We start from the raw sequence: 25826 nt of genomic DNA on the forward strand, positions 1-25826 counted from the left end.
CTAATATAAAATTGTTGCTGTCCAGGTTTTAGTTTTCAACTCCCTATTTTCTATAAAAATGACTATATCTAAAAATTCAATTTCTTGCTTACTCCATTTATGAGTGAATTTAATATTACGGTCATTTTCTTCCAAGGCCTTAAAGAATCCTATCAGCTGTTCCTCACTCCCTTTCCAGACGAACACCACATTATCGATAAATCTATGCCATGAGACAAGATTTGCACCTTATAATAAGGATGCAAATGAAATCAAAAAGGTCATTTGCAAACATTGGCATATTTTAAAAAATGATCCTGTCCTTAAGGATCATATTCCTGATACCCCAAATGTTTTATTTAAAAGAGCACCTAATTTAAAAAGTAAGCTGGCACCCACCACGTTTAAGGTATTAAAACCCGACAAACCTGAGACATGGTTGGAGAAACCATCAGGCTTCTTCGGATGCTATTCTTGTACTGCATGTAAATATAAAGCAAGTGATAAACTTCAATTTAGATCAACAACAACAGGAGAATCTTTTAAAGTGGAAAGTTATATAAATTGTAAATCAGATTTTGTGAACTATTTATTACAATGTACTTGAGGGTTACAATATATTGGTCGTACATCAAGACCATTACGAACTCGAATTTTAGAGCATGTAGGCAATATAAAAAAAGGCCTTATCACACATAACCTGTCTAAACATTTCCTAAACTTCCATAATTCCGCTCCAAAATGTATGCACTTTATGGGTATTGAACAGGTTACCACACATTGGAGGGGGGCAATAGGATGAATAGTCTAGCCAAAAGAGAAACTCATTGGATCTGTGAAGCTGCCTGCACCTGTCCTCCAGTCACATCTGCGGTTCTCTCCCCTACCCGATTTTATTTGGGAAAATGTGAGTTCATTATACTTGTGATGACATTGCATTATATCATGTTCGAATAGTATGCACTATTGTGGTCTCTTTTATTTTTTATTTCCATATCATACCTACCTATTGAGGGTTACCCTGGTATTTCGACTAAAGGGCTCCAGTCAGAGAGAGAAGGATCTCTGACATGCGATATTACACTGCGATTTTTGTGAGTTCTATTCTTATAGATTATTAAGAACATAGCAGTGATTACAGTCTGCACTATATATGTTTTATTTCTTTTACATATATCATGATTTCTCTTCTGCGCTCCTCCTCATCTCCAAGCAAAGAAATTTCTCTTAACACCTTGGTTACCTTAGTGATATGAATTCAAGCATTAGCTTTAAGACAGCTTTTAAATCAACTTAAGTTAACATCTCATTAATTGCTAACTAAAGAGAACGTCTCATTAAGTCACTGATAAAGCTTTGTGGATCTGTTCCAAAGACAACAGTTAATGCATCGTTAGTGAACTTTGAAGCTACCTGTTAGCACTTAACAAGATGTTAACTTGAATAAACATCTTGTTAAGTCACTAATGGAGCTCTGTGGATCTACCCAGTGGGATTTGTTCCCCTGGGTATTTGTATTCAGGGAAATCGATCACTTCTAAGAATCAAATACAATATAAAACAGTTTGAAATGTGTTAACAAATTGATTCACAGTGGACTCCCCATCCATGGTGATTTATACTTTTTTATGTTTGCAAAAATGTAAGGAATGTAATGAGAAAGAGAAAACCAGGCAGAGAAATGAAGTTCACATAGATTAGGCATATAATGAGATACAGAAATTACAACAAAGGTCACACATTAACATAAAATCAATTGTCAAAGGGAAAATAAATAATGTAGGAAAAAAATATAACAGGTAAAAATGTCATACTGCAGTATAATTAGTGCAACAATAAAAAGAACTAAATTACTGAATCACAAGTTTATATATATAAATGTATATTATTAACAGCGAACATTGCTATGTACCATTTGTTTTATTTGTAAACTTTTAATTCTGGTTTATTTCTAAAGAAACAGATTTTCATTGTTGTGTATTTATTAGACTGAATGAATGATTCAGTGAAGGTCAACTCTATTCCTCCCTTTCCCCCTTCAAATTCCATCTTTGCTGCAGAAGGTGGAGAGAATGTATTTATGCTCTGAGATGCAATTCAGACCATTCTTTCTTAAAGTGACTGAGTCCAGAAATATGGTACACAGTATGGTAAACCCCTTCCTCAATGCTTCATTGCATAGCCAGTTAACCAACCCCACACTGAGGAGACCCATTGAGGTCGAAACAGCTGTCTGTGGGTGAGTTTTATGGCTATGCATCTAACCCTGGCTGTGCTTAAAGCTGTGACCATGCAGCAAGCTTAAGCCTATAGGGAACATGTTTAAAATGGGTTTGATGCAAAAGATGACACTGTGTGCCCATTTGCATGTCATTTCCCAGAATCCTTTGCTGCAGTGGAAGTGCTGTGTGCTGGGTGATAATGGTGAAAGGCGGGGTTGCAGACCTGCCTAAGACATGCAAATGGGCATACAGGAATATTTCCATTTGCTATATGCTTTGCTGTGGAGGGTTTTTGTCACTTTTTTTTACCCACCATAACTTTACTATATATATATATATATATATATATATATATATATATATATATATATATATATATATATATATATATATAAAAACCCTGTCTTCCCGCAACACTCAGATATAGCAATAAGACATGTATTAGCAGTGACAAAACAGCACACTATAAACCCAACATTTCGGTCCTGGCAGGACCTTCCTCAGGGGGGTGCTACCAGACAATGACACCCAGAGAACATATATACCCCATAGTTCACCATGTGAGGACAATTAGAGGCAGCTAATTGTACAATCCTGGAGCTCCACGAGTGCAGTCAGTGTATGAGGTAGCACGGCAGTACTTAATATTAATATTTAACCAGTATGCCATTTACAATTGCCTAATTTATATGCATGTTTTTGTTCTACCTCCTCCTTTCCCTTGTTATCCCTCCCTCCCCTTGCCCCCCCTCCCCTTGCCATCTAAACAGTCACCCTGAGCTCTGGAAATTGTTTTTATTCCCCTTATGTGTTGATTCACTTGTTCCTTCACTGTCATTTTCTCTAGGGAGCTGCCACGCTGATGCAATTGACACTGAATGGGGTACCAGATCGGCGTGACGTTCTGGTGCTGTCACACAGCCTTGCACATGTGCAACTTCACTTTGAGCTGACTTCCCAGGACTTCATGATGCCACACATGCGTTTCCTAGCAACATTGGACGCTAGGATTTTTTTTGTCCACCGGGGGAGCCTGTACTCATCTGCACATGTGCGATAGCATGCATTGCTCTGTCTCCTGATTTCCAAGATGGCCGCCGTGCTACCTCATACACAGATTACACTCGTGGAGCTCCAGGATTGTACAATTAGCTGCCTTCAATTGTCCTCACATGGTGAACTATGGGGTATATATGTTCTCTGGGTGTCATTGTCTGGTAGCACCCCCCTGAGGAAGGGCCTGCCAGGACCGAAATGTTGGGTTTATAGTGTGCTGTTTTGTCACTGCTAATACATGTCTTTTTGCTATATCTGAGTGTTGCTGCTTTTGTGCCTTCTCATATGGGAAGACAGGGTTTCTATATTGATTTCTATGGAGCATGCACCGTGACTTTACATTTGTTGCTTGGAGTGCTGGCTGCTGCTTTTTGTTATATATATATATATATATATATATATATATATATATATATATATATACACAAATCATAAATATCTGGTACTCCTTTAGTGATATAATGACCTGGTGCTTATGTCATAAAAAATAATAAAGCATACATTACCAGCAAATGTTAGTAGACAACAGCACTCAGAAGGTATAAGCAGCTATTAACTGTATTAGAGAAACTTGCACAACGTTTCGGTCCGCTGAATGGGACCTTCCTCAGGGGGGCATATATATAAAAAGATGAACAGCCGGCACTCCAATATAACTCATTTAGGTAGGTGCATGTCCCATAATAAGTAGATAAATATACGATACCGTTCGCACGGGAATCAGCAGACAACACTCAGGTTTGTGTAAAATAAACATATATTGTAGAAAAAATGACACCAATCACCAACATTTCGGACCCACTAACGGGCCCTTCCTCAGGGTGGTGCAGGGTTTGTGGGTCTGAAACAGTGATTTGTGTAATTTTTTCTACAAAACATGTTTATTTTTCACAAACCTGAGTGCTGTCTGCTGATTCCCATGCGAACGGTATCGTATGTTTTATATATGTAGCCCCGGTAAGAAATGGGGGTTATATATCTTTCTCCTACTGGTGTAAGTCCTGTTAAGGGCAGGCCGCCAGTAGTTATCATGGGTTTTTTCCCCCGCTTCAAGCCCTGCCTTGAGTGATAGAGGCAGGCCCCTGACTCTGTATGCAGGCCTGAGACAGAGGGGAGGTCCTGCTGACATCATGAGGGGTGGGGCTGTCTAAAGTTAGTTCTGCCTGTTCCTGTAAGTGACAAGTAGTTCTGTCCTGGGAGCAGAGAGTGCTGGTGGGTCTGATCTGAGAGGCCATGGTTAGAGTGACACCTGTGATTGGAGAGGAGGCAGAAGACCAGCCTGTTTAGAGCTGATAAAACTAAGTGGACCAATGCCCCTCACCGTTTTTCATATCATCAATATTGTACTGTTATCTGTGTTAATAAAGTTTGTATTGTTGTTCATGTTGTATATAGCAACCGTATGTTGCTATGATCTGGGTCATTGACTCCTCCCCGCTCTCACCCTATTGGCTGGACGTCTAAGTGATGGGCCAATGAGATTCAAGCGTGGGGTATTTCAATGCTGTATGCTCTATCACTTATTATTCCCTGATGAAGAAACCGTAAGGTTTCGAAACGCATTGGATAAGTGCTATTTATTCTATTGTATACCTTGCCCTATTACTGTGGGCTCACTTGGCTACCGGAGGGAAGATTGCGACGCGAGTTGCAGTGACGCCTTCCAGTGACGTCATCAACCCGGAAGTGCCAGAACGGAGGGCTGTGAGGATACATCCAGCTATCGTGGAGATCCGTTTGATGCGGTGATACCTCCCGTGAGCACCACAAACCTTTTGGACTCTTTACCCATGTGAGTGGAGATTCAGGACTCCATATATACACCCACTTGGAATCAGGAGATCGAGGAGCTGCTTCTATCACCAATGACGAATTCTGATCTGGCGTTCTGTCTGGTGCACGGGTAACATAACCACTGATATGCATGTTTAAATTTTGTTTGATGTACGCACAATACTTACCTTATCTGATGGTTGTTTTAATATAATTTTTATTGCATTATGAGCATTGTGCGCTGTGTCTTTTGTGTATTTGTCTAAACTTCTAGGGGGTGTTTTGAGCCAACCCTTGTTTCACAGCTGCAGATGCTCCATATTATCTAGTGTCCATAAGGTCACGTATCAATTTTACAAATATATTTTTATCACTGATTATCACTTCACGTTGTGTATTGACTGTAGTTGCGCACTATATATTCGCTCACCTCTTCACATTTGTGTACATCATGACTGCTGTTTAGATAATGTACACTTAACGGTACAAACAGTTCACAAACTTTACACGATACCCCCCCTTTCCCCCAGTCCATCCTTTTTTTCTGAAAAGACAAGAAAACAAAAAATTAGTGCAGTTATGTGCATACTGTATTATGGCATTGTGTGCTATATAGTACTGTCAAACTAGTCTATACTGGAACTACTGTATACTGTGACTACTGTTAAATACTTTGTAACCAGATGGCTAGTGCTGCTCTCTCAGGGGAAAAAAAATCTCTGCCATACTTACCTGTATCATACTGTACTTATAATACTACAGTACTATACATACTACCTTCCTGATGCTTGCCCATTACGCGTGATCACAATGGGCAACACAGTCGCAATATTGTCAATATTGCAATATTGCATCGTTCCACGGTGAGTACATCGTTCCAAAAACTCATTATGCCTTGCGCAAACTCATCCTTTTTGGAGGATTTCACGACTTTTCGGATATGGTCCTTCAGCTGATGCCAGACCATTTCAATAGGATTGAAGTCTGGCGATCTGTCATTGGAGGGGGAAAAAAAAGAACAATTAGTTAAAGAGATACAGTACACAGTAAAAACAGTGGGGAAAAATGAGACACGGTTACCGCACTTACACCACTGGCGTCTTCACCCAGTTGATACCGTGCTCAAGAATACACTGGCGGCACACTTTATTCTTACCTGGCTAGTACCGCAAGCCGGGAGGTGTCCTGGCTTGCTCGTTGCTTTCCCTCGGCGTGCCGCACGTCATCGATGCGCTGTCACGCTTCATCGGGAGCCCTGGGTTGCTCCTAATGTGGGGGATGCGGTGGGGGTCTCCGGGGGACCTGGCGGACCCGGAGAGGGGAGGGGGAAGCCCTGATCGGAGGACCAATCCTCCGAGGCTCCGGCGCACGCCCGGTGTGGCGGTAGGGAGGGTTTGGCCCGGGATTAACGGGGTTACCCCCCAAGGGCCCCCCTCTAACCTCGCCAGGGAGACAAGGGGTTAACTGGGCTGAGGCCCAGAAATGTGATTTTTACCCTTGTTATAACCTGTAAATGTATTCTCCCCTGTGTCCCTATCCCATTGTAATGTCTGGGTTAATCAGTACCTGCATAACACACACACTGGGTCATCAGGGGTTAATTGTGTAAGCCCAGTGGGCTAGTTAATGCGTTATCTGTGTAGTCCCTTTGCCTCATGGGCCTGCAACTGCCTGTGTCAGCGTGTAAGTGGATTGCCTTGTATGGGTGGCCTCTTATGAGGAATAGCTGCAGGGCAGGGATGTCTGGAACATGAGGGGAATATTTTAACCTGTCTTGCCTGCCAGCAAGGTATTCTGAGCCTTGGGGTACAGCCTCCGGGTCACCCCCCCAAGTACACACATATTAAAAATATAACTTTGTCATAAGAGGGACATATATTTTTGATAAAGTGACTTTTTGCAGTTTTTGAAATACACAGGCAGAATGCTAATGGTGTGCTAATGTACAGGCAGAATGCCTGTCTTTGTAATGCGTAAGGAACCAAATGGTGCCTCATATGAGTATTCACGTGAGTCTATTCACTGGAAGTGTATATCAACAGAGAGGTGTGATACATCGCCCTGATCAATAGGTAACTGACCTAATTGGTTATGCGAGAAGCAAAAGCCCACTTCAAAAGGTTTTATGGATGAGGCCAGGGGGGGGGGCTACCCCCAACAGGATATCAAAAGTGAGTAACTTTATTAAATATAAGAATATTATGAGATGTCCTTGGCTGAACCGGCTAAGAATTACATAAGTGTATTGGCGGGAGTCAGCCGATCTTGGGGAGTCTAAACACTGTATAGGTACCTGCTGCTAAATGCCAGATATTAATATCTCTATTAATGTTCATATTACAATGTAATTTTTGGTCTTCCTGCGAGCGTCAGGTGCCACCGACCGTATTAATATATCTCACCTGACTGTGTGCATTACGGAACGGAAGTTATGCAATGATATGCAGTAAATATGAAATTTTGGTTGAGTTTGAGGAACCCCTGTTGTGATGAGCAGGAAAGGAGAAGTTACAAACCTGATCATCAAAGACTAAGTGGCTAATTGCTTATGCTTGGCCCAACGGACAAAAGGAATTAACCAGAGGAAGTGGAACTTTTCACACTGACCACCTAGCTTCAAAAGCTTCAAAGAGGATTTTACTAGACGGCACGGGGCCGTAAACTGGGAAAGAGGGGGTTAAAATGATATATAAGTCAAAGCCACCCTTTACCCAGGTGTTCATGCTGTTCATTGTTCTTCATGCAAATGATCTTCATGCATGCATGTGACCTGCCTGTTTTGCTGTGATGTCAACACAAATATGGAAGAAGTGTCAGTCTGTAATCCTGCTGGCTGTCTTGCCATAATCTTTACGTAAGTGTCTATATTTTGCCTGTTATTGTATAATCTGTTGTGTTCACCTTTATCAAGGAATAAATTCTATTTATCATATCTAAGTCTCGTCCCAGTTCAAACCCAGGTATATATATATTTATATATAGTTTTGGTGTACAATTACAGCCTGTCGCAAGCTCTCGTGACACCCGGGACACCTCGGCGCGCGCCCGGTTACTGTCGCGGCCGAGACCGGGCAAAGGTAAGAATAAACTCGGCCGCGACAGTATGCGCTGTTGACGCGTTGTGCTTCGGATCGTTGTCCTGGTAGAAACGGTGACCATCTGGGAACTCACGTGTGATGTATTCCACAATCTCAGGCACAATTTGCTCTTGGAAAAAAATGTATTCATGATTCCTCTGACAAGAAAAGAAAAGTGCTCAAAAAACTGGACACTGGTATAGTACAGTGCAAAAAGCAAAAGCTTGTGACTTATTTTACCTTCAAAGATGACAATGCATCCTGGTCCACGCCTAGAGATGGCACCCCACACATGCATCTTCACTGGGTGTTTTGGACGCGGCTTCATAGGTATGCGACCTTTTTTGTGGAATGCAAAGGTGGCAAATCTCTCCAGCGATACAGTAGACTCGTCAGTGAAAATGCAATCCTGGAATGTTTCTCCACTTGTTATCCATGCCTGGGCCTGGACCACTCTCTTGATCTTGTTAACGTCCCTTATCATAGGGTACGCTCTGTAATGACAAGGAATAATTTTATAGGTACAGTACAGTTTCTTAAACAACACTTTAACCTCCTGTACTGTCCAGTACTAACCTCACACGTCCATATTTCCATCCAATTCTGCGTCTCATCTTCTTTATGCTGATCTCGGATACAGTGAGATTGTGATTTTGCTGCAGAGTGTATTTGACCCTTAAGGCACTCTTCTCATCATTCTCTTCACTTATTTTGTCAACCAGAAGAGTTATCTCCCTACAGTATACAGAAAAACAACAATCCGGTAAGTTACAGTGCAGTAGGCCACAAGTACAGCACATCATTTACAGTAAAAATATTATAAAATTAGATAGATCTATACTATATAGTTCTATTAATATGCAGCAATATAAACAATAATAGATATACTGTATTATATAAATATACAGAAATAACTATAAAATTAGATAGATCTACACAATATATAGTTCTATTAATATGCATCAATATAAACAATAATATATATACTGTAGTTATATAAATATACAGAAATAATTATAAAATTAGATAGATCTACACAATATATAGTTCTATTAATATGCAGCATTATAAACAATAATAGATATACTGTATTATATACTGTAGTTATATAAATATACCGAAATAACTGTAAAATTAGATAGATCTATACTATCTATACTGTAGTTCTATTAATATGCAGCAATATAAACAATAATAGATATACTGTATTATATACTGTAGTTATATAAATATACCGAAATAACTATAAAATTAGATAGATCTACACAATATATAGTTCTATTAATATGCAGCAATATAAAAAATAATAGATATACAGTATTATATAGTTATATAAATATACTTACGCGTTAGTTACCGTTGGTGTCCTCATGCATTGTTTGGTTTTTCCATGTGCATGATAGCACACGGTGGTTGATGGCACAACGAGGCCAGAAGCAGCTAACCAGCGTTGGATATCTGCAATTCGTTGTCCGCTCATGTACATCTCCTTAATTCTCATGCTGAGATCCTTTGAAATCTTTTTAACAGGCATTGCAGCGAGTAGAATGAAATACAAACACAAGAATGTATATTCGATGTTTAGTCGATGTGTATTCAATATGCAGTGAATCCACAAAATGGATGATGTATTTATACGTTAATGACTCACATTAGAGTACGCCCACTTTCAACACCTGTACCTCGTCACCATGCATAAAAGGTTACACACTTTGCATAGCCCACCACTCGATGATCTTTATCTGAACTTGCCCTTGTCCAGATACTGCATTGTGCTATCTGCTTCCATGGATCAACACCGATTCTACAGATGCAGGAAGCCACTCACCTCTGCCGTGCCTATCACACAGAAAAAGCGAAAGGCGGCAGCCATTTCCAAGCCAAGGCCAAAGTGACAGGCTAAGGCTAAGGCTAATAAAGAAAACCTTCTGCTGACCCCAAAGGCTAAGGGTTTTAATACACGTAAGCCTTATTATGTCAAGAAGAAATTCGGTGATGTAAACTCAAGGCAAAACAAATAGGAGCCAGCCAGCCCATCTTCTCCACTACTCGTCCACGACGCTGCCGACACTCTCCCGGAAACCCACAGCTCAGATTCTTCACTGCTCTTCTACGATGCTGCCGCTGGTGTCACTGAAATCCACGGGTCACTTTCTCCATTACGCTTAGACGACTCTGCCGCTTCTCACCCGGAAATCCACAGGTCGCTTTCTCCATCCCTCTTAGACGACGCTGCCGCTTCTCTCCATGGAACCCCCATCTCATCCTCTGTAGCACCCATCCACCCAGATGTCCACAGCACGCCATGCACAAGAACCAGCTCGTTAGACCGCATGCTGAATGGGTTAAGTGTGGATATCCCCGGGAACTCTAATATGCTGGTAAAAATAGATCTGCTTTTAGAGACCATGCTAAATATGAATCAACGGATGGAGAAGATGGATTGACGGATGGAGAAGATAGAGACTGACATAGCGGGGATACATAATTTGCTCGGTGTTCATGCCCCTGTATCCCCGACGCTGGAGCAGGAGGGTGGCATGGATGTGATGACTGGGACCTTCGACCGCCTTCCAAACCCAAGCGCACCCCCTCCACCAGAAGAATTTGTGTACATGTATGCCGTTTAGGAGGAGGATAACATTAAGACCATGCCAGGTCTTAGACCATGCCAGGAGACAACACGGCGACCAAGACAGGATGAAAGCTTCCTCCCAGACAACCTACCCTCGCCACCGCCACAAGCACACCCGCTCGCAGAAGCACACCCATTCCCAGAACCCAACCTACATACGCTTGCATCGATACGGTGCCCTACATCATCCTGCGCGAGCTGCCACCGGCACTCAGGGAAAAGTATAGGGTGATGAGTGTTGGTTTACCCCAGAAGTATGGCATGTTAATTTTTAAGCACCACGTGTCCTACTTGGTGTACTGCGGGTGGGCCAAAAATGTAAACTACGAAGGAAATCGCGAAAAAAGGGTGCTTCCTGAAAATTTAAGAAGGACAATTGTGGAGGAATTGCGGCGCTATTTTTCAATTTCAGATCCTGTAATGAAAATCGTTCGAGACTCCATTAATGGCATTTTGCGCCATACAAGGCACCGGCCCTGGAAGGACTATATGGTGGGGATCAAATTTGCATGACTGTTCAACTGTTGTTTATTTTTTGTAAATGTTTTTGTAAATGTTTTTGTAAATGTTTTGACTTTCTGTATTTTAATAAAAGAGATGTTGCGTGTTTTAACTTGTATTAATAATTAAATGTTTTTACTTACTGTACACAAGACCTGCACAATTCCAGTCCCCGAGGGCCGCAAACAGGCTCGGTTTTCAAGGTTATCCTGAAAACCGGGCCTGTTTGCGGCCCTCGAGGACTGGAGTTTTGCAGGCCTGACTGACTGTTCTGTACACCATCCTACTGTAAATGTTTTGACTTTCTCTAGCAGTAAACCATACACCTGTTAATGTTTTGAATTGCTGTACAATTAAAATGTTTTTAAATTGTATTTGTAAATAAATGTTTTTGTACTTACTCCACCAATAAAAGAAAACGTTGATTTGTTTTAAATTGTTCCATTGTCTTCTTTTATACTGTAACAAAATACAGTGTTTCTAGAACATTCTGTACAGTACAGTCCAGGCATACTCACTAGTTTGTCTCCTGCGAACTTCCGTACACAGCGTCTTGTTAGAGTGGGGCTTGAACATGTGTAAACTTCAATGGTGGGACGCTAGAGGAAGGAATGTATACTGTAGGCATGCTCAGCACTATACATCACAAGAGTATTAAAACAATACATGCTGTACGGCTATAGAATACACATATGTACTGGAATACATGTAGAATACATGCATACTTTTATTTTTCGTGTTTATTATACAGTATATATAAAAAGTATTGTATACGGTCTGAAAACAACAGCATACTGTTTCAGGTTTTCTATGAAGCTCTCAGTTTCAGTATTCTATCCTAATCAATAACAACAGCCACTAAACTGTAGACTCCTGTACGTGTTTTTTTTAAATCAGATTAAGCAATGTGCAGGCATTGTAACGCAAAGCGATATTATCCATCGAAATCCCTCCATTTGCCGTTTTCCGCATGAGATGCCAAAGTTTTCTTTTCTGAGGAAATAAAAAAAGTAAAAGTTTTACTGTAATGGTCAGTCAGTCCCCTAAAGAAGTTCCCACAGTCAGTCCCACCAATAATTTTCTCGGGGGCGTCTCCTGTTCACATGCGCATGCGCCTACTGTTGATGTGATGACACGCATATGCGTTTCAAGAACGTTCCAATGTGCATGCACCTAGCGTTCAACCAATTGTTCAGTATCTACTGTAGAAGCTGCTCAGCTAATGATGTTGCTTACTGGAGAATCGCTTGACTGTGCATTGATATTGATATTTCAAAAACAGAATAAAATACGGCAACATTACTCACCATAGACTTTGCCAATCAGCTGGCGCCGAGCCACTGCCTGTCCCGTATTCTTGATTATACACCTCGTTGACAGGTGACAGCGGGACTACTACATCTGTAGTCAGCTGATGAGCCTGGAAGTCGCTTAGGTACATGCAAGCTTGCTGGAATCTGTACGCGAAATCTGGCTCAGGCTGCAGGTATCTGGGCGGGGACAGACAATCGGGGTTGTCGGTCACCAGGTTTTCACTGACAGTCGGACCGTTATTGGAAGCCGGTGCTGGTGCTGGCACATTGCTTGCCTGCGACTGACGTTTCTTAGTTGGTTTTAACATGACCTTTCGCCTTTTGAAGTCTCCATGATCATAGATACGGGAAAAACCCAGTGATACACACCAATACCCTCCAATAACATCGGGATCAATACGAAAAAAACATGGATCGATACATAACTTTTTCCTTAATGCACGATTCCACACATGAGCATCTGGTGAAAATTTGTAAAAGTAATAGTTTTCGATAAAAGACTGATAAATTTGAACAACTGTTGCCATCTTATAATCTGTTGCATTAATCGCGGCCCATATTAAATAAGCATACGTTCTGTCGGGTTTTTGGAACACGGACTGCAGTTGTGCACTCATGGCGAGACTCTCAGGACAATAAAACAAGACCAAACACTGCTTGTATTTTTTAATATGAAAATGCCTAAATTGATATATTATTGTAACTTCTTCAGTCCAAAGGCCAATTTACAATGGACCACTGTGGTATTCTTTTAAACACCTGCAGGTCGACACATTACTGTAGCGCATGCATATTACAATTCATGAATATCTGCCATCTGGCGGATACGCGAAGAATTGTAACCAATTAAATCCGAACCATTATCAATAAACACATCAACCACGCATCAACCGCGGGTGTGAATGCAACATGAATGCGGTATGAATGCGGTCAGAATGCGGCATGAACGTGGTAAAGTGCGGTGAAGTGCGTGGCATTCGGAAAAAATCCCCGAAAAAAATTGGAGATATTGGAGAATAAAAAGGGCCGCGGCTGTACTGCTGCGGCCAAGTTTATTCGAGCATTTGCCCGTTCTTGGCCGCAGCAGTATCCTGGCGCACGCCGGAGGGTGACGGGCGCGCGCCGAAGCAGCGGAAGAGCGCCCTCCGATCGGGGCGCTCTCCCTACCGCTGCCGGGTCCGCCGGGTCCCCCGGAACCCCCTGCCGCCGTCCCTCGGGGAGCCCTGGACGCGCGTGCAGGGGGCGCAGGCTCCCGATGACGTGTGACCGCGCCGAGGGGCGGCCACTAGCAAGCCGGGAAATCTCCCGGCTTGCGGAACCGGCCACACTTTAATAAAGTGTGTCGGTAGTGTATGCCTGTTTTATTAGACTTTTTTCTGTTATGTATGTTAGATATGTTACACTGTACATGCAATCATTTTATGATTCTCTAATTCAGGACTGTTTTTCAAGCAAAGTGAACAATTTTTTAAAATTTATAAAAATGAATTTAAGCATTTTTTATGTTACTATGATTTGAACGGTCTATAAAATCATGTGGTATCACATTATGAACTCATTAATACAACTAATTGTTTGCAAAGAATTTAAACAATTATGTTTAATGTTATGTTTTAAGAATGTGCACAAACATGATGTTGGTTTTGTGTGTAACCTTTTCTTATGTTTATTTCTCTTGTATTATGTTACTCTGTTTTCTTGTTATCTTGCAAGAATGTTCAGGAGATCAGATACATTAGCTTAATTTCCTGTTTCTTTCTGTAGTTATATAATGTGCTAACCTTATATAAATCGGTATAACAAATATGATATTGGTATTTGTGAAAAATGTTGGGATTTAAAGTCTATTTCAGGTTACTGTGAAACAACTAATTCTAATGTATTATTCTCTAATCTTATGTGTCATAAAGAGTTAAAATGAAAAGTAAATATAGTCCGTGCATCAAGAAATCAATTTAGGAATAAGTTAAGTGTTTTGTGTCTCTTGTCCTCTGTGTTTTATGTAAAGGAAGGTCAGAGATTGTGTGATAAATTATGTGATTCGATCAATTGAGAATTAAGAAAGAGTTACCAAGTATTTTCTCTAACTTTATCCCATCCTTTCCATATTACAGAGCTAATAAAAGTAAGAGAAGGAGAGATGAGGGCTTTGGCTGTGAAAGCAGTTGCTGAAATAATAACATAAACAAAAAAGGAGTAGCTAGATGGAATAAAAAATAACTTAAAAATAATAATTGTAATGGTGTCGACTATGATAAAAAAAAAAATCACCTAGTAAGAACACCTTACACTTTTGTTAACTCTGGATCTAGGAGGGATTGGCCTTTTATTGTAAGTATTGCACAGATATGGTCTTTTTGTTTTTCCGACTTTCCTCAACAAAAGTGCGGACATCTCTCATTTTGTTTGGAAGGTATAATCAATATACATCCCATTTAACTCTCAACTCTTCGTATTGTTATTCATAACTGTATTTAACAGGGATATGTCAGACGTAATTGGGATTTGTTTGTTTGTATTTTTCACTTTTCCGGGAGATGGCATTGAACTTTTTTAATGAAGGTAAATATAATATACAGTATTATTAACTTTTGCTATGACACGAATAGCCAGCCTGTACATGCATTGATACATGCGCATTACAGTGTGAGTACACGCATGTGCAGTCTGTTGAGTATGTCTGTTGAGTACTAAAAGCATTGTTTTTATGTTACAGAAATCATCAATGAAGTTTGGCAAGGTTTCCAAGAGGGTAAATATAATGTGTAATATTGTATAAACTATTGTTCTCACTGACGCGAACACCCAGCCCGTAAAGCCATTGATATATGCGCACTAAAGCATGAATACACACATGCACACCTTTGCTATTCATGACCTCTGTAAGTTCGGTAAATCAGTGTCTTCCCCCCCCCCCCAGAACTGAACGCGTCAAATAGACTGCAAGAAGCCGGTCAAGCTGATGTCGAAAATCACTATATTGTAAACTTACTTATTTTAGTTTTTAACACTTTTATACACTTTACACTTTTATACACTTATACTGTAGTGTATGTAATATTGGGCCTCATGCAGTAAGCGTTGATAAGGGATTTATCGCCATTTTATAGGCAAAATTGGGTTTGAGATTCAGTAAGCGCCGATAAGTGCTTGATTTCGCCAAGTTTCGGAGCCGATTATTTTGTTATGGCCAGTCGGCTGCCGATAAGCCTGTTTTCGCCACTGATCGCCACTTTTTTAAATCGGCTGGATTCAACAAAAAAAAACAGCTTATCGGGCCTGATCGGCACTACGAAATTGAGATGTTATGGCCAATTTCTCCCGCCAACTAAAGTTGGCAGTTTGGAGGGGAGAACGATCGCTAAGGCTGCCGGAACGGCACTTAGAAAAAAAAAATCTTCTGTACATCAATGGAGTCAATGGAGCGGGGACGTATAACAGTATAGTACTGTTTACGTTTCATTGCTCACAATACAAACGTCATTTGCATTACAGTGTGGGGGCATTCCCTGCATTGTGTCACAGCTGACGTGTATTATTTGCATAACATTATACTTTTACATGTTTGCAGCATTTGCGGGTCACATTACTCATCATGTGATGATGTGCCAAGGGAAAATACTATACTCAACTCTTAAAGGAGAACCTCACATCATATCACACATTTTACTGAACTGAGCGGCAATTATTTACATGATGTTACACATGTCACACATGTCACACATACACCGTATATTCATGTTCCTTTACATTACACAATGCTTGTAATGTGACACGCATCTTTAAACGTTCATGTACATCTGTCTTCTCATGTTTACATCTAGTTTTGGGTCCTCCCTATTTTCATGACGTCACTTATTGGACGCTCAATCACATTGCATGTTTACATTGTAACCGTAGCATTACAAGCACTTCAACCTAACTTATACACACATGTACAGTAATTCAGCATTGGGACACCTTGTAAACTCATTCTATAGCAACTATCCTCATTACACAAATGCATGCATATGCACACGACTATTCATTGTTGTCAACATGTCACAATAACATGCCTAATTACACATGTTACACAAAACTTTTCCCACGTCAATCTCAGCCTTTTTGCCTAATTACATGACTGACTGTTGCGTTCACAAGTGTTACATGCATTGCACATGCAACTATTTATTTGCAAGCAATGTTTCTACAAAGGTTCACGTCACATCATTGCCAAATATCATCATTCCCTGCAGAATACACACAACAAATACTTATAACAAGAACTGCACACAGCTTGCCACAGAAGTACTTTATTATGTTAATGTAACACCTTGCATTTTACTATGTCACCTGAAATCATCACATACCTATTTAAAGGACGCCCATTACCTGATCATTCACAGCTACTCATTTCAAAATGTTGAGATTGTTTAGGAGACGGAGGAACATTCTTTTCTATGACATGCTTGATGATGAAGAGAATCATATAGGGCAAGGGAGGGACACACCGAGGGACAGTGACAGGGACAGTCACGCGGATACGACAGGGACAGGGAGAGGGACAGGCCGAGGGACAGGTAGAGGGACAGGAGATCAGAGGAGAAGACAGAGGAGACAAGTTGTGCCTCGTCCGCGTCTGTACAGGGAGAGAACCCTGTTAGATGGGATGAGCTATCGTTTGAGTTCAGCAGCAATCTTAGCTCTTTATCAGGAGTAAGGGGAGATTTAGATTTTTTCACAGCCAGAGGTCGTGCAGTCCCTGGGCTTGTTAAAATGCTGTGCTCATTACATTATCTTGCTTCCGCGTCATACCAGACAACTGTGGGCATAGTGGGCGGGGTCTCGCAATCTACATTCTCGCGGGCCTTGACCCAGTTTCTCTATGCACTCAATAGACGCGCTAGGAATTATATTCATTTTCCTACAGAGGCGACAGAGTGGCTGGAAGTCAGGACTGGCTTTTATAATATAGCAGGGATACCATGTGTGCTGGGTGCAATCGATTGCACACATGTTGCTTTGATTGCACCTAGTCAGAGTGAGCATGTGTACCGCAATCGTAAGCACTACCATTCACTCAATGTACAGGTGGTATGTGATGCGACGATGAGGATAATGCATGTGGTACCCAAATTCCCTGGTTCCAGTCACGATTCCTCTATCCTGAGGAACTCTTCAGTCTTCCATGCGTTCGAAGAGGGACATTTTGAACATGGTTGGCTGCTGGGTGAGTACACATTTACATGTTCTAACACAAAACACTTTTTTATTTAGGAATGTTGGCATTGTACAATTTGATCACTAATGTCAGCTTATGTGTGCTACATTCATTATAGGTGACTCAGGATACGGAATTAGGCCGTGGCTCTTGACTCCGGTGCTAAACCCTCAAACTGAAGCAGAGGACAGGTACAATGCAGCCCATATATCTACAAGATCTGTTATAGAGAGGACATTTGGCCTACTCAAGACCAGATTTAGGTGTCTGGACAGAACTGGTGGGGCTCTTCTATACAAGCCTCAAAAAGTGTCTGATATTATCCTTGCCTGTTGCATTTTGTACAATGTTGCACTGAGGCACAATGTACAGTCAGACCTAGCTGAGCCTGTGGTAGACGAGCATCCCACCCATGTAGCTGCTGAAAATGAACAAACAGCCAGTGGTGGCGAGACACGCCAGAATCTCATCAATTCATTTTTTTCTTGTAAGTAAAAACATATATGTTCCAAGTTATACTTTTATACTTACATTATGTTATCTTAACAATAATGTTTTTTTATATACCCTTCTGGTAGGACACAGATGAATATGGGTTGCACACCTTTCTTCTCTCTGCTGTGTGCACAAAGGGATGTGGCACCGGTATGTTATTGTTGCACAGGTTATATAATCCCTCTTCAATTTTACTTTAGTTGTGTGTATGTGAATAAAACTGGGGTAACAAAGCACTAATATTTTAGCATTGTGTTGTTCCTTATGCTAACACAATACACATATTATGCCCATACTCATTCATGCTTCTAGTATGCTTACATACAATGTTATTGGTGCAGTGTAACATGTACATCCATATGATGTGTACACCAGCCTGATTTACATTTTGAATGTCATGAAATATACATGGTGTTGCACATTTAACACAAAATACACACTTTGCTGTGTTGTTTACGGTACTGAAGATGGCATGTCAATGTTTGCAATTTATATATTGTTCCTTTGCATTATAGGTATATCTCCAGTATGACTGATCATGGTATGTATATTTGCTGACATCTCTCATAAGATGTGCCTACATCAATCTTCCTATAATTATTTGTAGTAAAAACCCAACATATTGGTTTAAACACAAATGTTACATATATGTACTTTCTGTATCATGTATATGCATTTAGCTACTCTTGAGCTTTAATGTGCATTGTATTAGAAAATGATTACTCCCATTTAATCACATTTTATGTATGTTTCCTTATAAATTCCATTAATGTAATATAGAGGTGTTTGGAGACAAGGGGATAACTGTAGTTATTTCTTTACTTACGGGAGATCATTCATCACGGATGAAATTGACTGATCATAAAACTCCATGCATGAATGCCTGCAATCACAACAATGCGTACTACATCTTATATTTAGCAATGTTGGTGTTTTGTAATGCTAGGAATTAATAGTCAACATTAATTTAAATTTGTGACATGTGTATGTATAAGTCACACGTGTGTGGATGTGTCCTACATGTACCAAGTGTTAAACTGTTAACAGAGAAGACAAATTTGTCGCTAATGTTACTGTCATTTAGCATTTATAATTTACCAATATGACAATGTTGGTAATATTTTTGGAATATAAATCACGTCACTTCATCATTATCATGATGTTAATTATCAAGTATTCTCACAATTGTAACGTCAATCACGTGCACATTAGCATAGACACACTTTGTAAGACAACTGTTTGTGTCTGTATCAATTTGTGTAGGATCCATGTATAACACCGACAAATGATAACACCAGCTTTATTATGGTAGCTTATATCATCATATTGACTATACTATGTATTTTTAGAACTTTTAATAAACACAGTAAACTATAGTTAGTTAGGTTACTGAAATATACACAGAAACGTACTTCATTACATGATGTTGATGTCATAATCAGAACATCATGCATTGTAGGGGACCACAACATCTGGCAAATAACATTATTTGCTACTGTCCCAAACCATTTTATCAACATACCCATGTAACAAGAGATTTTTAACAAGAAATGGCTAGTTGGTTGTAAGTGTCCTTTACATTGGGAGAAGGAGTGGCTCAGTGAGTAAAGACACACACTGGCACTGAGATTTTGAAGCAGGGGAGTCTGGTTCAATTCCCGGTGTCGGCTCCTTGTGACCTTGGGCAAGTCACTTTATCTCCCTGTGCCTCAGGCGGCAAAAAATAAATTGTAAGTTCCACGGGCCAGGGACCTCAGCCTGAAAAATGTGTCTGTAAAGCACTGTGTACAACTAGCAGCGCTATACATGAACATGCTCATATTATAATTATTATTATTATTGTTACATAGTTTCGACAGTCATACGTTCCATTACACAATAGAATTCACAAATGTGTTAGCAGAGTGGGAATGGTTGTTATATATAAAACACACCATGCCATAAAATGATAGTAGTCATTAAAGAACACTCAATAAAAATTCATGAGGCACTATTTTGCAACATCATTATGTTAATTAAGTGCTTATGCAATATAGGCATAAGGGTATCACATTTTTAATAGTTTGTTAATAAGCGCTGCAAGCAATATAAAATTAGTTCCATATGTAGTATAGTAGTCGGTGGCTCCTCCTCACAATCATCTCATATAAAGGTAGACTCTTCTGAAATCATACATTGATCCGATTGTATATTCCCCGACATCTCTGAAATACAGCAAACACATGATGGTCAAATATGGCACCTTACTATATATGTATCCGTGACAACGCATTACACAGCTCTATATGATTGTGTACATACACACGTCACTCACTTATATGTTAGAAGTACAAGTGTACATCAGTATGTAATGTTTCTTTAAATTTGTAGCAGGCATAACTATGTATATGATGTGAACGTTGCCTGTATACTGAAAAATGTGCGCGCACATCTTAGTGTGCGCACGCACTTCACGCTTGGCTGCACTAACTGTTAGCGCATGCGCAAAACAAAGCGTACGTTGTGCGTTCAATACATCTTGAAAATACCATTAAACATAAAATCTTTATTTCAAATACAATGAATACGAAACTACATTCGTTCTAAACGAGTACATCTGTATTCTTTTTAAACAGACGTGTTTGGACAGAAAGGACGGCCGATAACACAATGCGCAAATGCAATACGTGTGACGTCATGTTAAACCAGCGTGAAACGCACGCTAACACTCCTCCCACTCAATTAACATTCGGCTAACGCCCAGTTGACGCCTACAAACACTGAGCCGCACACATGACACACTGCAGTTACCGTTACTATAACAAAACATGACAGCCAATAGGCTTTGAGGCGCGCACGTCGCTTGGGGGCGGGACTTACATCCGTAATCCTTTTTAAGGACGCCTTGGGCCATGACAAGGGTCCCACGTCATACGTGGGGGACCCGCTTTTAAATGTTGCATGATAACAAAACAGGTATGTGTTAGAGTTATGTTAAAATGTTGCTAATATGGTTAAAGGGATAGGAATGTACGTATATTTATTCCGTCAGCAATGTGTACTACTCTTTCAGGTTATACTATATTGTATTCGGCAACAATTTCTTTGTGATCGCTACATGTTATGCAGTCTGCAATGTTACGCTGTATCCACGCATTGAAAGGGAAAATGGTGGTTAAAAAAAACAAAAAAAAAAACATTTAAACGCACAGTCAACGCATAACGGTTGTTATATTTACCATTCTTCTAGAATTAACTCTTCGTCTGGCTGCAACTGCTCGCTCCAGAAATGCAAGGCATTTTCATCCACGCTTGACCCACCCGCTGAATCCAGTATGACACACATCTCCTCCATGAAGCGCTCATAGGAATCGCCACTGCTTTCTTCAAACAATTGGTCGGGAGGTAGGTTCATTTCTTCGGGTTCCCATTCCAATGCATTTTCAGCTGAAAGGCTTGGTACATAATCATAGTACTTTTGTTGTTGTACAATGTGGGTTTCAGGAATGGAGGGTGCAGATATTGCAGCAGGTATCGATTCACACGGAACAGTAGTAGCGGATCCATTGCTATTGGCATTAGGAATAAATATGCCTTTCACAACAATATATGTGCCCTCTTTCAGGGTAAAATGCTTTTCCTTTGCAATCTTCCAGAAACCATAGGTGTGTTCTAGCTTATCCTGCACACGTTCAAAAAAGTCATTAGATGATAAAGTGAATCTTATTGAGGAATTAAAATTCCGTGCATGCCTACGGTCTTGGTAATAAGGATATTTAGCTCGAATCAAATCATAGATTTGGCGTGTGCTTGCTTTGTGTCCGCGACTGTTCAAAATTGCTTCTGAAACCATGTACTTATAACCTAAGAGGGGATTCATATGGTTAATGAATTCATCAGCCATGTCAGAGTAGCACAAAAGATGTGTGCAGTTCTGTGTTCTTTGCTCATCAAAATGATTCTGCTCAATGGCTAACAAATTCCTGTATTTCGTTTTCAAGGTCAACAAAAGTAACTACTTTTACTCCTTATTTCAAACGCCAATTGGATGTGTCCTTTTAATTGGTTTAACTTTAGTGGTTAGTGATAGGCGAATGTGGGAAAAACATGTATCATTTTTTTATCTCGTTTGTGAAAACATTCCTACACTTTTATTTCAGTAACATTGAGTTTTCTAGAAAAATAACAAGAGCACTGTGTGAAAATAGTGCTTAGACAGCCATATCAGTAAATACACACACCTGCAAAATGAAATGTTTTTTTCCCACATACATTTCTGTGTGTATTTGAAATTCTGGTTAACTACTGCTGCGGCCAAGTTTATTCGAGCATTTGCCCGTTCTTGGCCGCAGCAGTAGCCTGGCGCGCGCCCGAGAGTGACGGGCGCGTGCCGAAGCAGCGGAAGAGCGCCCTCCGATCGGGGTGCTCTCCCTACCGCTGCCGGGTCCGCCGGGTCCCCCGGAACCCCCTGCCGCTGTCCCGCGATCGCGGGACACCAGGGCTCCCTCGGGGAGCCCATGGACGCGCGTGCAGGGGGCGCACGCTCCCGAAGACGCGTGACCGCGCGTCTATGACGCGCGGCACGCCGAGGGGCGGCCACTAGCAAGCCGGGAAATCTCCCGGCTTGCGGATCTGGCCGCAGTGCGATAAACTGTGTCGCCACTGTACCTGTCTGCATGAGTTTAAATACGTGTGTATCTATATATATATAAATATATCTCTCTCATAAAAATATATATATATATATATATATATATAAAGTGTATATTGTACTATATGTATAGTGTGTGTGTGTGTGTGTGTGTGTGTGTGTGTGTGTGTGTGTGTGTGTGTGTGTGTGTGTGTGTGTGTGTGTGTGTGTGTGTGTGTGTGTGTGTATATATATATATATATATGTATATATGTATATATATATGTATATATATATATATATATATAAAAAAAAATTTTTTTTTTTTATATTGCAGGAGTACACACAACATATTGATGGCAGTAAGTAGGCCTTGTATGAAACCTATTTAAATGGTGATAAACATGAGTGAATTAAGTAATAAACATTTGTTTGCACCCAATAATGTTAGAGGCTCACACTTAGTATAGTTGTCAAACATTAGGCCTGTATTATTAAAATAGTGTGTTTTCACAAGGAAGCATGAAGTGTATGTTTTTTGTAAATACATCTATACCAGTTTAGATAGTACTATATATACACACACACACACACAGTGTGTGTCTGTGTGTGTGTGTGTGTGTGTGTGTGTGTGCATATATCAATACATACTACATATATTTTAGTATAAATTCAGAGATGTTCTTGAAACAAGAACACATAAATGATTAAAGGACAACATTACAATGGCCACCAAAGGTAAGTAATATTTAACACAAAATCCTGCTGTACACGTACAAGAAAGATGTTTGCAGTTAAATAGGTGCTTTTATAATTGCATGAAAATAATATGCACATGCAATGATTACATCAATTAACACACCCAAATGCAATGTTTTGCTGCAAAGTCAATGGCAGCTTCTCTAAACTTAGCAACTGGCTCCTGGTGGACCATTACTGAACAGACGATTAAAACATAAATATTTATAACACTATTCATTAATTAGGAGTGTTAACATTTCCAAAACTTCACGTGTACAAGAACATACTTGAAAGTTTGGAAACAACACAGTCTTCAGCATACATACAATAGTAATTAGATAATCTGAAGTCAACAAAACAAGGCCAAAGACATATTTAGTGAATTATAACATTTATTTTTTTTGTTCCTTTTGCGAGCGAGTAACAGGCCTGCTTGTTGTCTCTTGAATTTTCCTTTTTCTTTTGCCACCAACTTTAGGCACAACAGAGCCACTTTGAGTGGCCTCTGGCACTTCACGGGCAGGGCTTGTGGCCAGTGACTCACCTACAGGGCTTTTGGGCAGTGATTCACCTACAGGGCTTTTGGGCAGTGACTCACCTACAGGGCTTTTGGGTAGTGACTGTTCACTTACAGGGCTTGTGGCCAGTGACTCACCTACAGGGCTTTTGGGCAGTGATTCACCTACAGGGCTTTTGGGCAGCGATTCACCTACAGGGCTTTTGGGCAGCGATTCACCTACAGGGCTTTTGGGCAGTGACTCACCTACAGGGCTTTTGGGTAGTGACTGTTCACGGACAGGGCTTGTGCCCACTGACACATGTGAGCAAGTTGGTAGACACTGCACAAGTGATGGTTGGTCTGTTTCATGTGTGTCTTGTTTTGTTTTTGTCGCCTCCTTTGTAGGTGTCTGCTGCTGAATTTGTACAGATGGCAGCGGTAGGATGTCATCAGGAACCTGCACAGCAATGTCTGCTACTTGACCGGTAACATTTGGGCCTGGTGAATGAATATCAGATGAATGTGGTGAAAACTGACCTGCATGAACAGATCCTGCCTGTGAGGTGTTGAATTGTGGTACATTAGTCATTCTCCAGTAATTAGCTTGTGTTTGCTGAACAACTAATGCTTCGAATGAGGTGTTGATTTTTTGCAACTGTTTAGGCACTTCAATGAAGACTCTGTGGAGATGTGCCAATTGTGAAACTGTTTCTTCCTGCAGTGCAATCATCCTTTCCAGCACTGTCATCAGGTCAGAATGGCAACGATTTTCTGCTTCCACAATTTTTCCCTCAGAAGCTACAATTGCATCATATGTGGTATTTGCTGGACGTTTTGGCGGTAAAACAGTTTCAATTGGAACCTCTTCATGGTCACTTGCTTGTATTTGTGTGTCTATGGCGGCGGCGGCGGCATCATCATCATCATCATCATCATCATCATCATCATCATCATCATCATAATCCTCTTCATCATGTTCTACAAATAAATGTACACATTATTAAATGGCATGTTAATCTCTGCTGTGTTACTATGTAATTCTACTGTGTCATAAGTAACAACTAACATGTTTCCATACGTTTTATAACCTCACATTAAAAACTACCTTGACTTAAGAATAATGTTTGGACTCAGTATGAAATATGAGTGAATGAAAACTTGCTGTAAACTCACAACTCCTACATGATAGTTAACATCACTAACACAATACATGTTGCCTTACACTTCATTTTCACATACACTAAGTAATCGTATTTAAAGAACATGTGCAAAACAATTAATGAACATGACAACATAACATATAGAAGAGCACATATTATATGGCCACCAACTGATACACTCACCTTCTAGGTGTGTTGAGCTGGCTGACCCAGGTGAAGACACTTGTTCCCTCTCAGGTGACACATGTCCTTCAGGGGCAACTATATATAACAATAACATAAGTTTTACATTTACATGTGTAAATATTGAACAAACAGTTATTGTATGTTCTGTATTTATGAGTACGTAACAGCATCAGTTCCTTAACCCAAAATGTGTGTGTGAAAGTGAACATAAATAGTTGTAATAACAATGTACATGCCTGTGTACTTAGAACTTTTGAGTTCCCTAACATAAAACATACTATGTTTCTGCAGTAATGCGTGAGAATAAATAGATAAAATTTGAACATAAAAATCATATGTTGTGTAGTGATATCAGTATCATAATGTACATAACTATCATG

General features: G+C 40.3%; 1 protein-coding gene across 1 annotated transcript; it reads right to left on the bottom strand.

The window, feature by feature from the left end:
- On the bottom strand, positions 1–25617 carry LOC142490727 (uncharacterized). Its single transcript, XM_075593143.1, has 3 exons — positions 25444–25617; positions 24200–25078; positions 1–227 (listed from the first exon to the last, which is right to left on the bottom strand). The coding sequence occupies exons 1-3, from the start codon at positions 25538–25540 to the stop codon at positions 1–3; spliced, it is 1203 nt and encodes a 400-aa protein (XP_075449258.1). The 5' UTR covers positions 25541–25617.
- Positions 25618–25826: the final 209 nt, after the last annotated feature.

This window comes from Ascaphus truei, chromosome 3, assembly GCF_040206685.1.
Source record: "Ascaphus truei isolate aAscTru1 chromosome 3, aAscTru1.hap1, whole genome shotgun sequence".
In the NCBI taxonomy this organism is placed as follows: domain Eukaryota; kingdom Metazoa; phylum Chordata; class Amphibia; order Anura; family Ascaphidae; genus Ascaphus; species Ascaphus truei.

Excerpts from the sequence above, each read along its gene's own strand:
- LOC142490727 (XM_075593143.1), bottom strand. The coding sequence starts at position 25,540 with ATGTTATTGTTATATATAGTTGCCCCTGAAGGACATGTGTCACCTGAG. Across the intron at positions 25,079-25,443 it reads CAGCTCAACACACCTAGAAG|AACATGATGAAGAGGATTAT; the intron begins GTGAGTGTATCA and ends ATTTATTTGTAG. Across the intron at positions 228-24,199 it reads ACTACCCAAAAGCCCTGTAG|GTGCAAATCTTGTCTCATGG; the intron begins GTGAGTCACTGC and ends CCTTATTATAAG.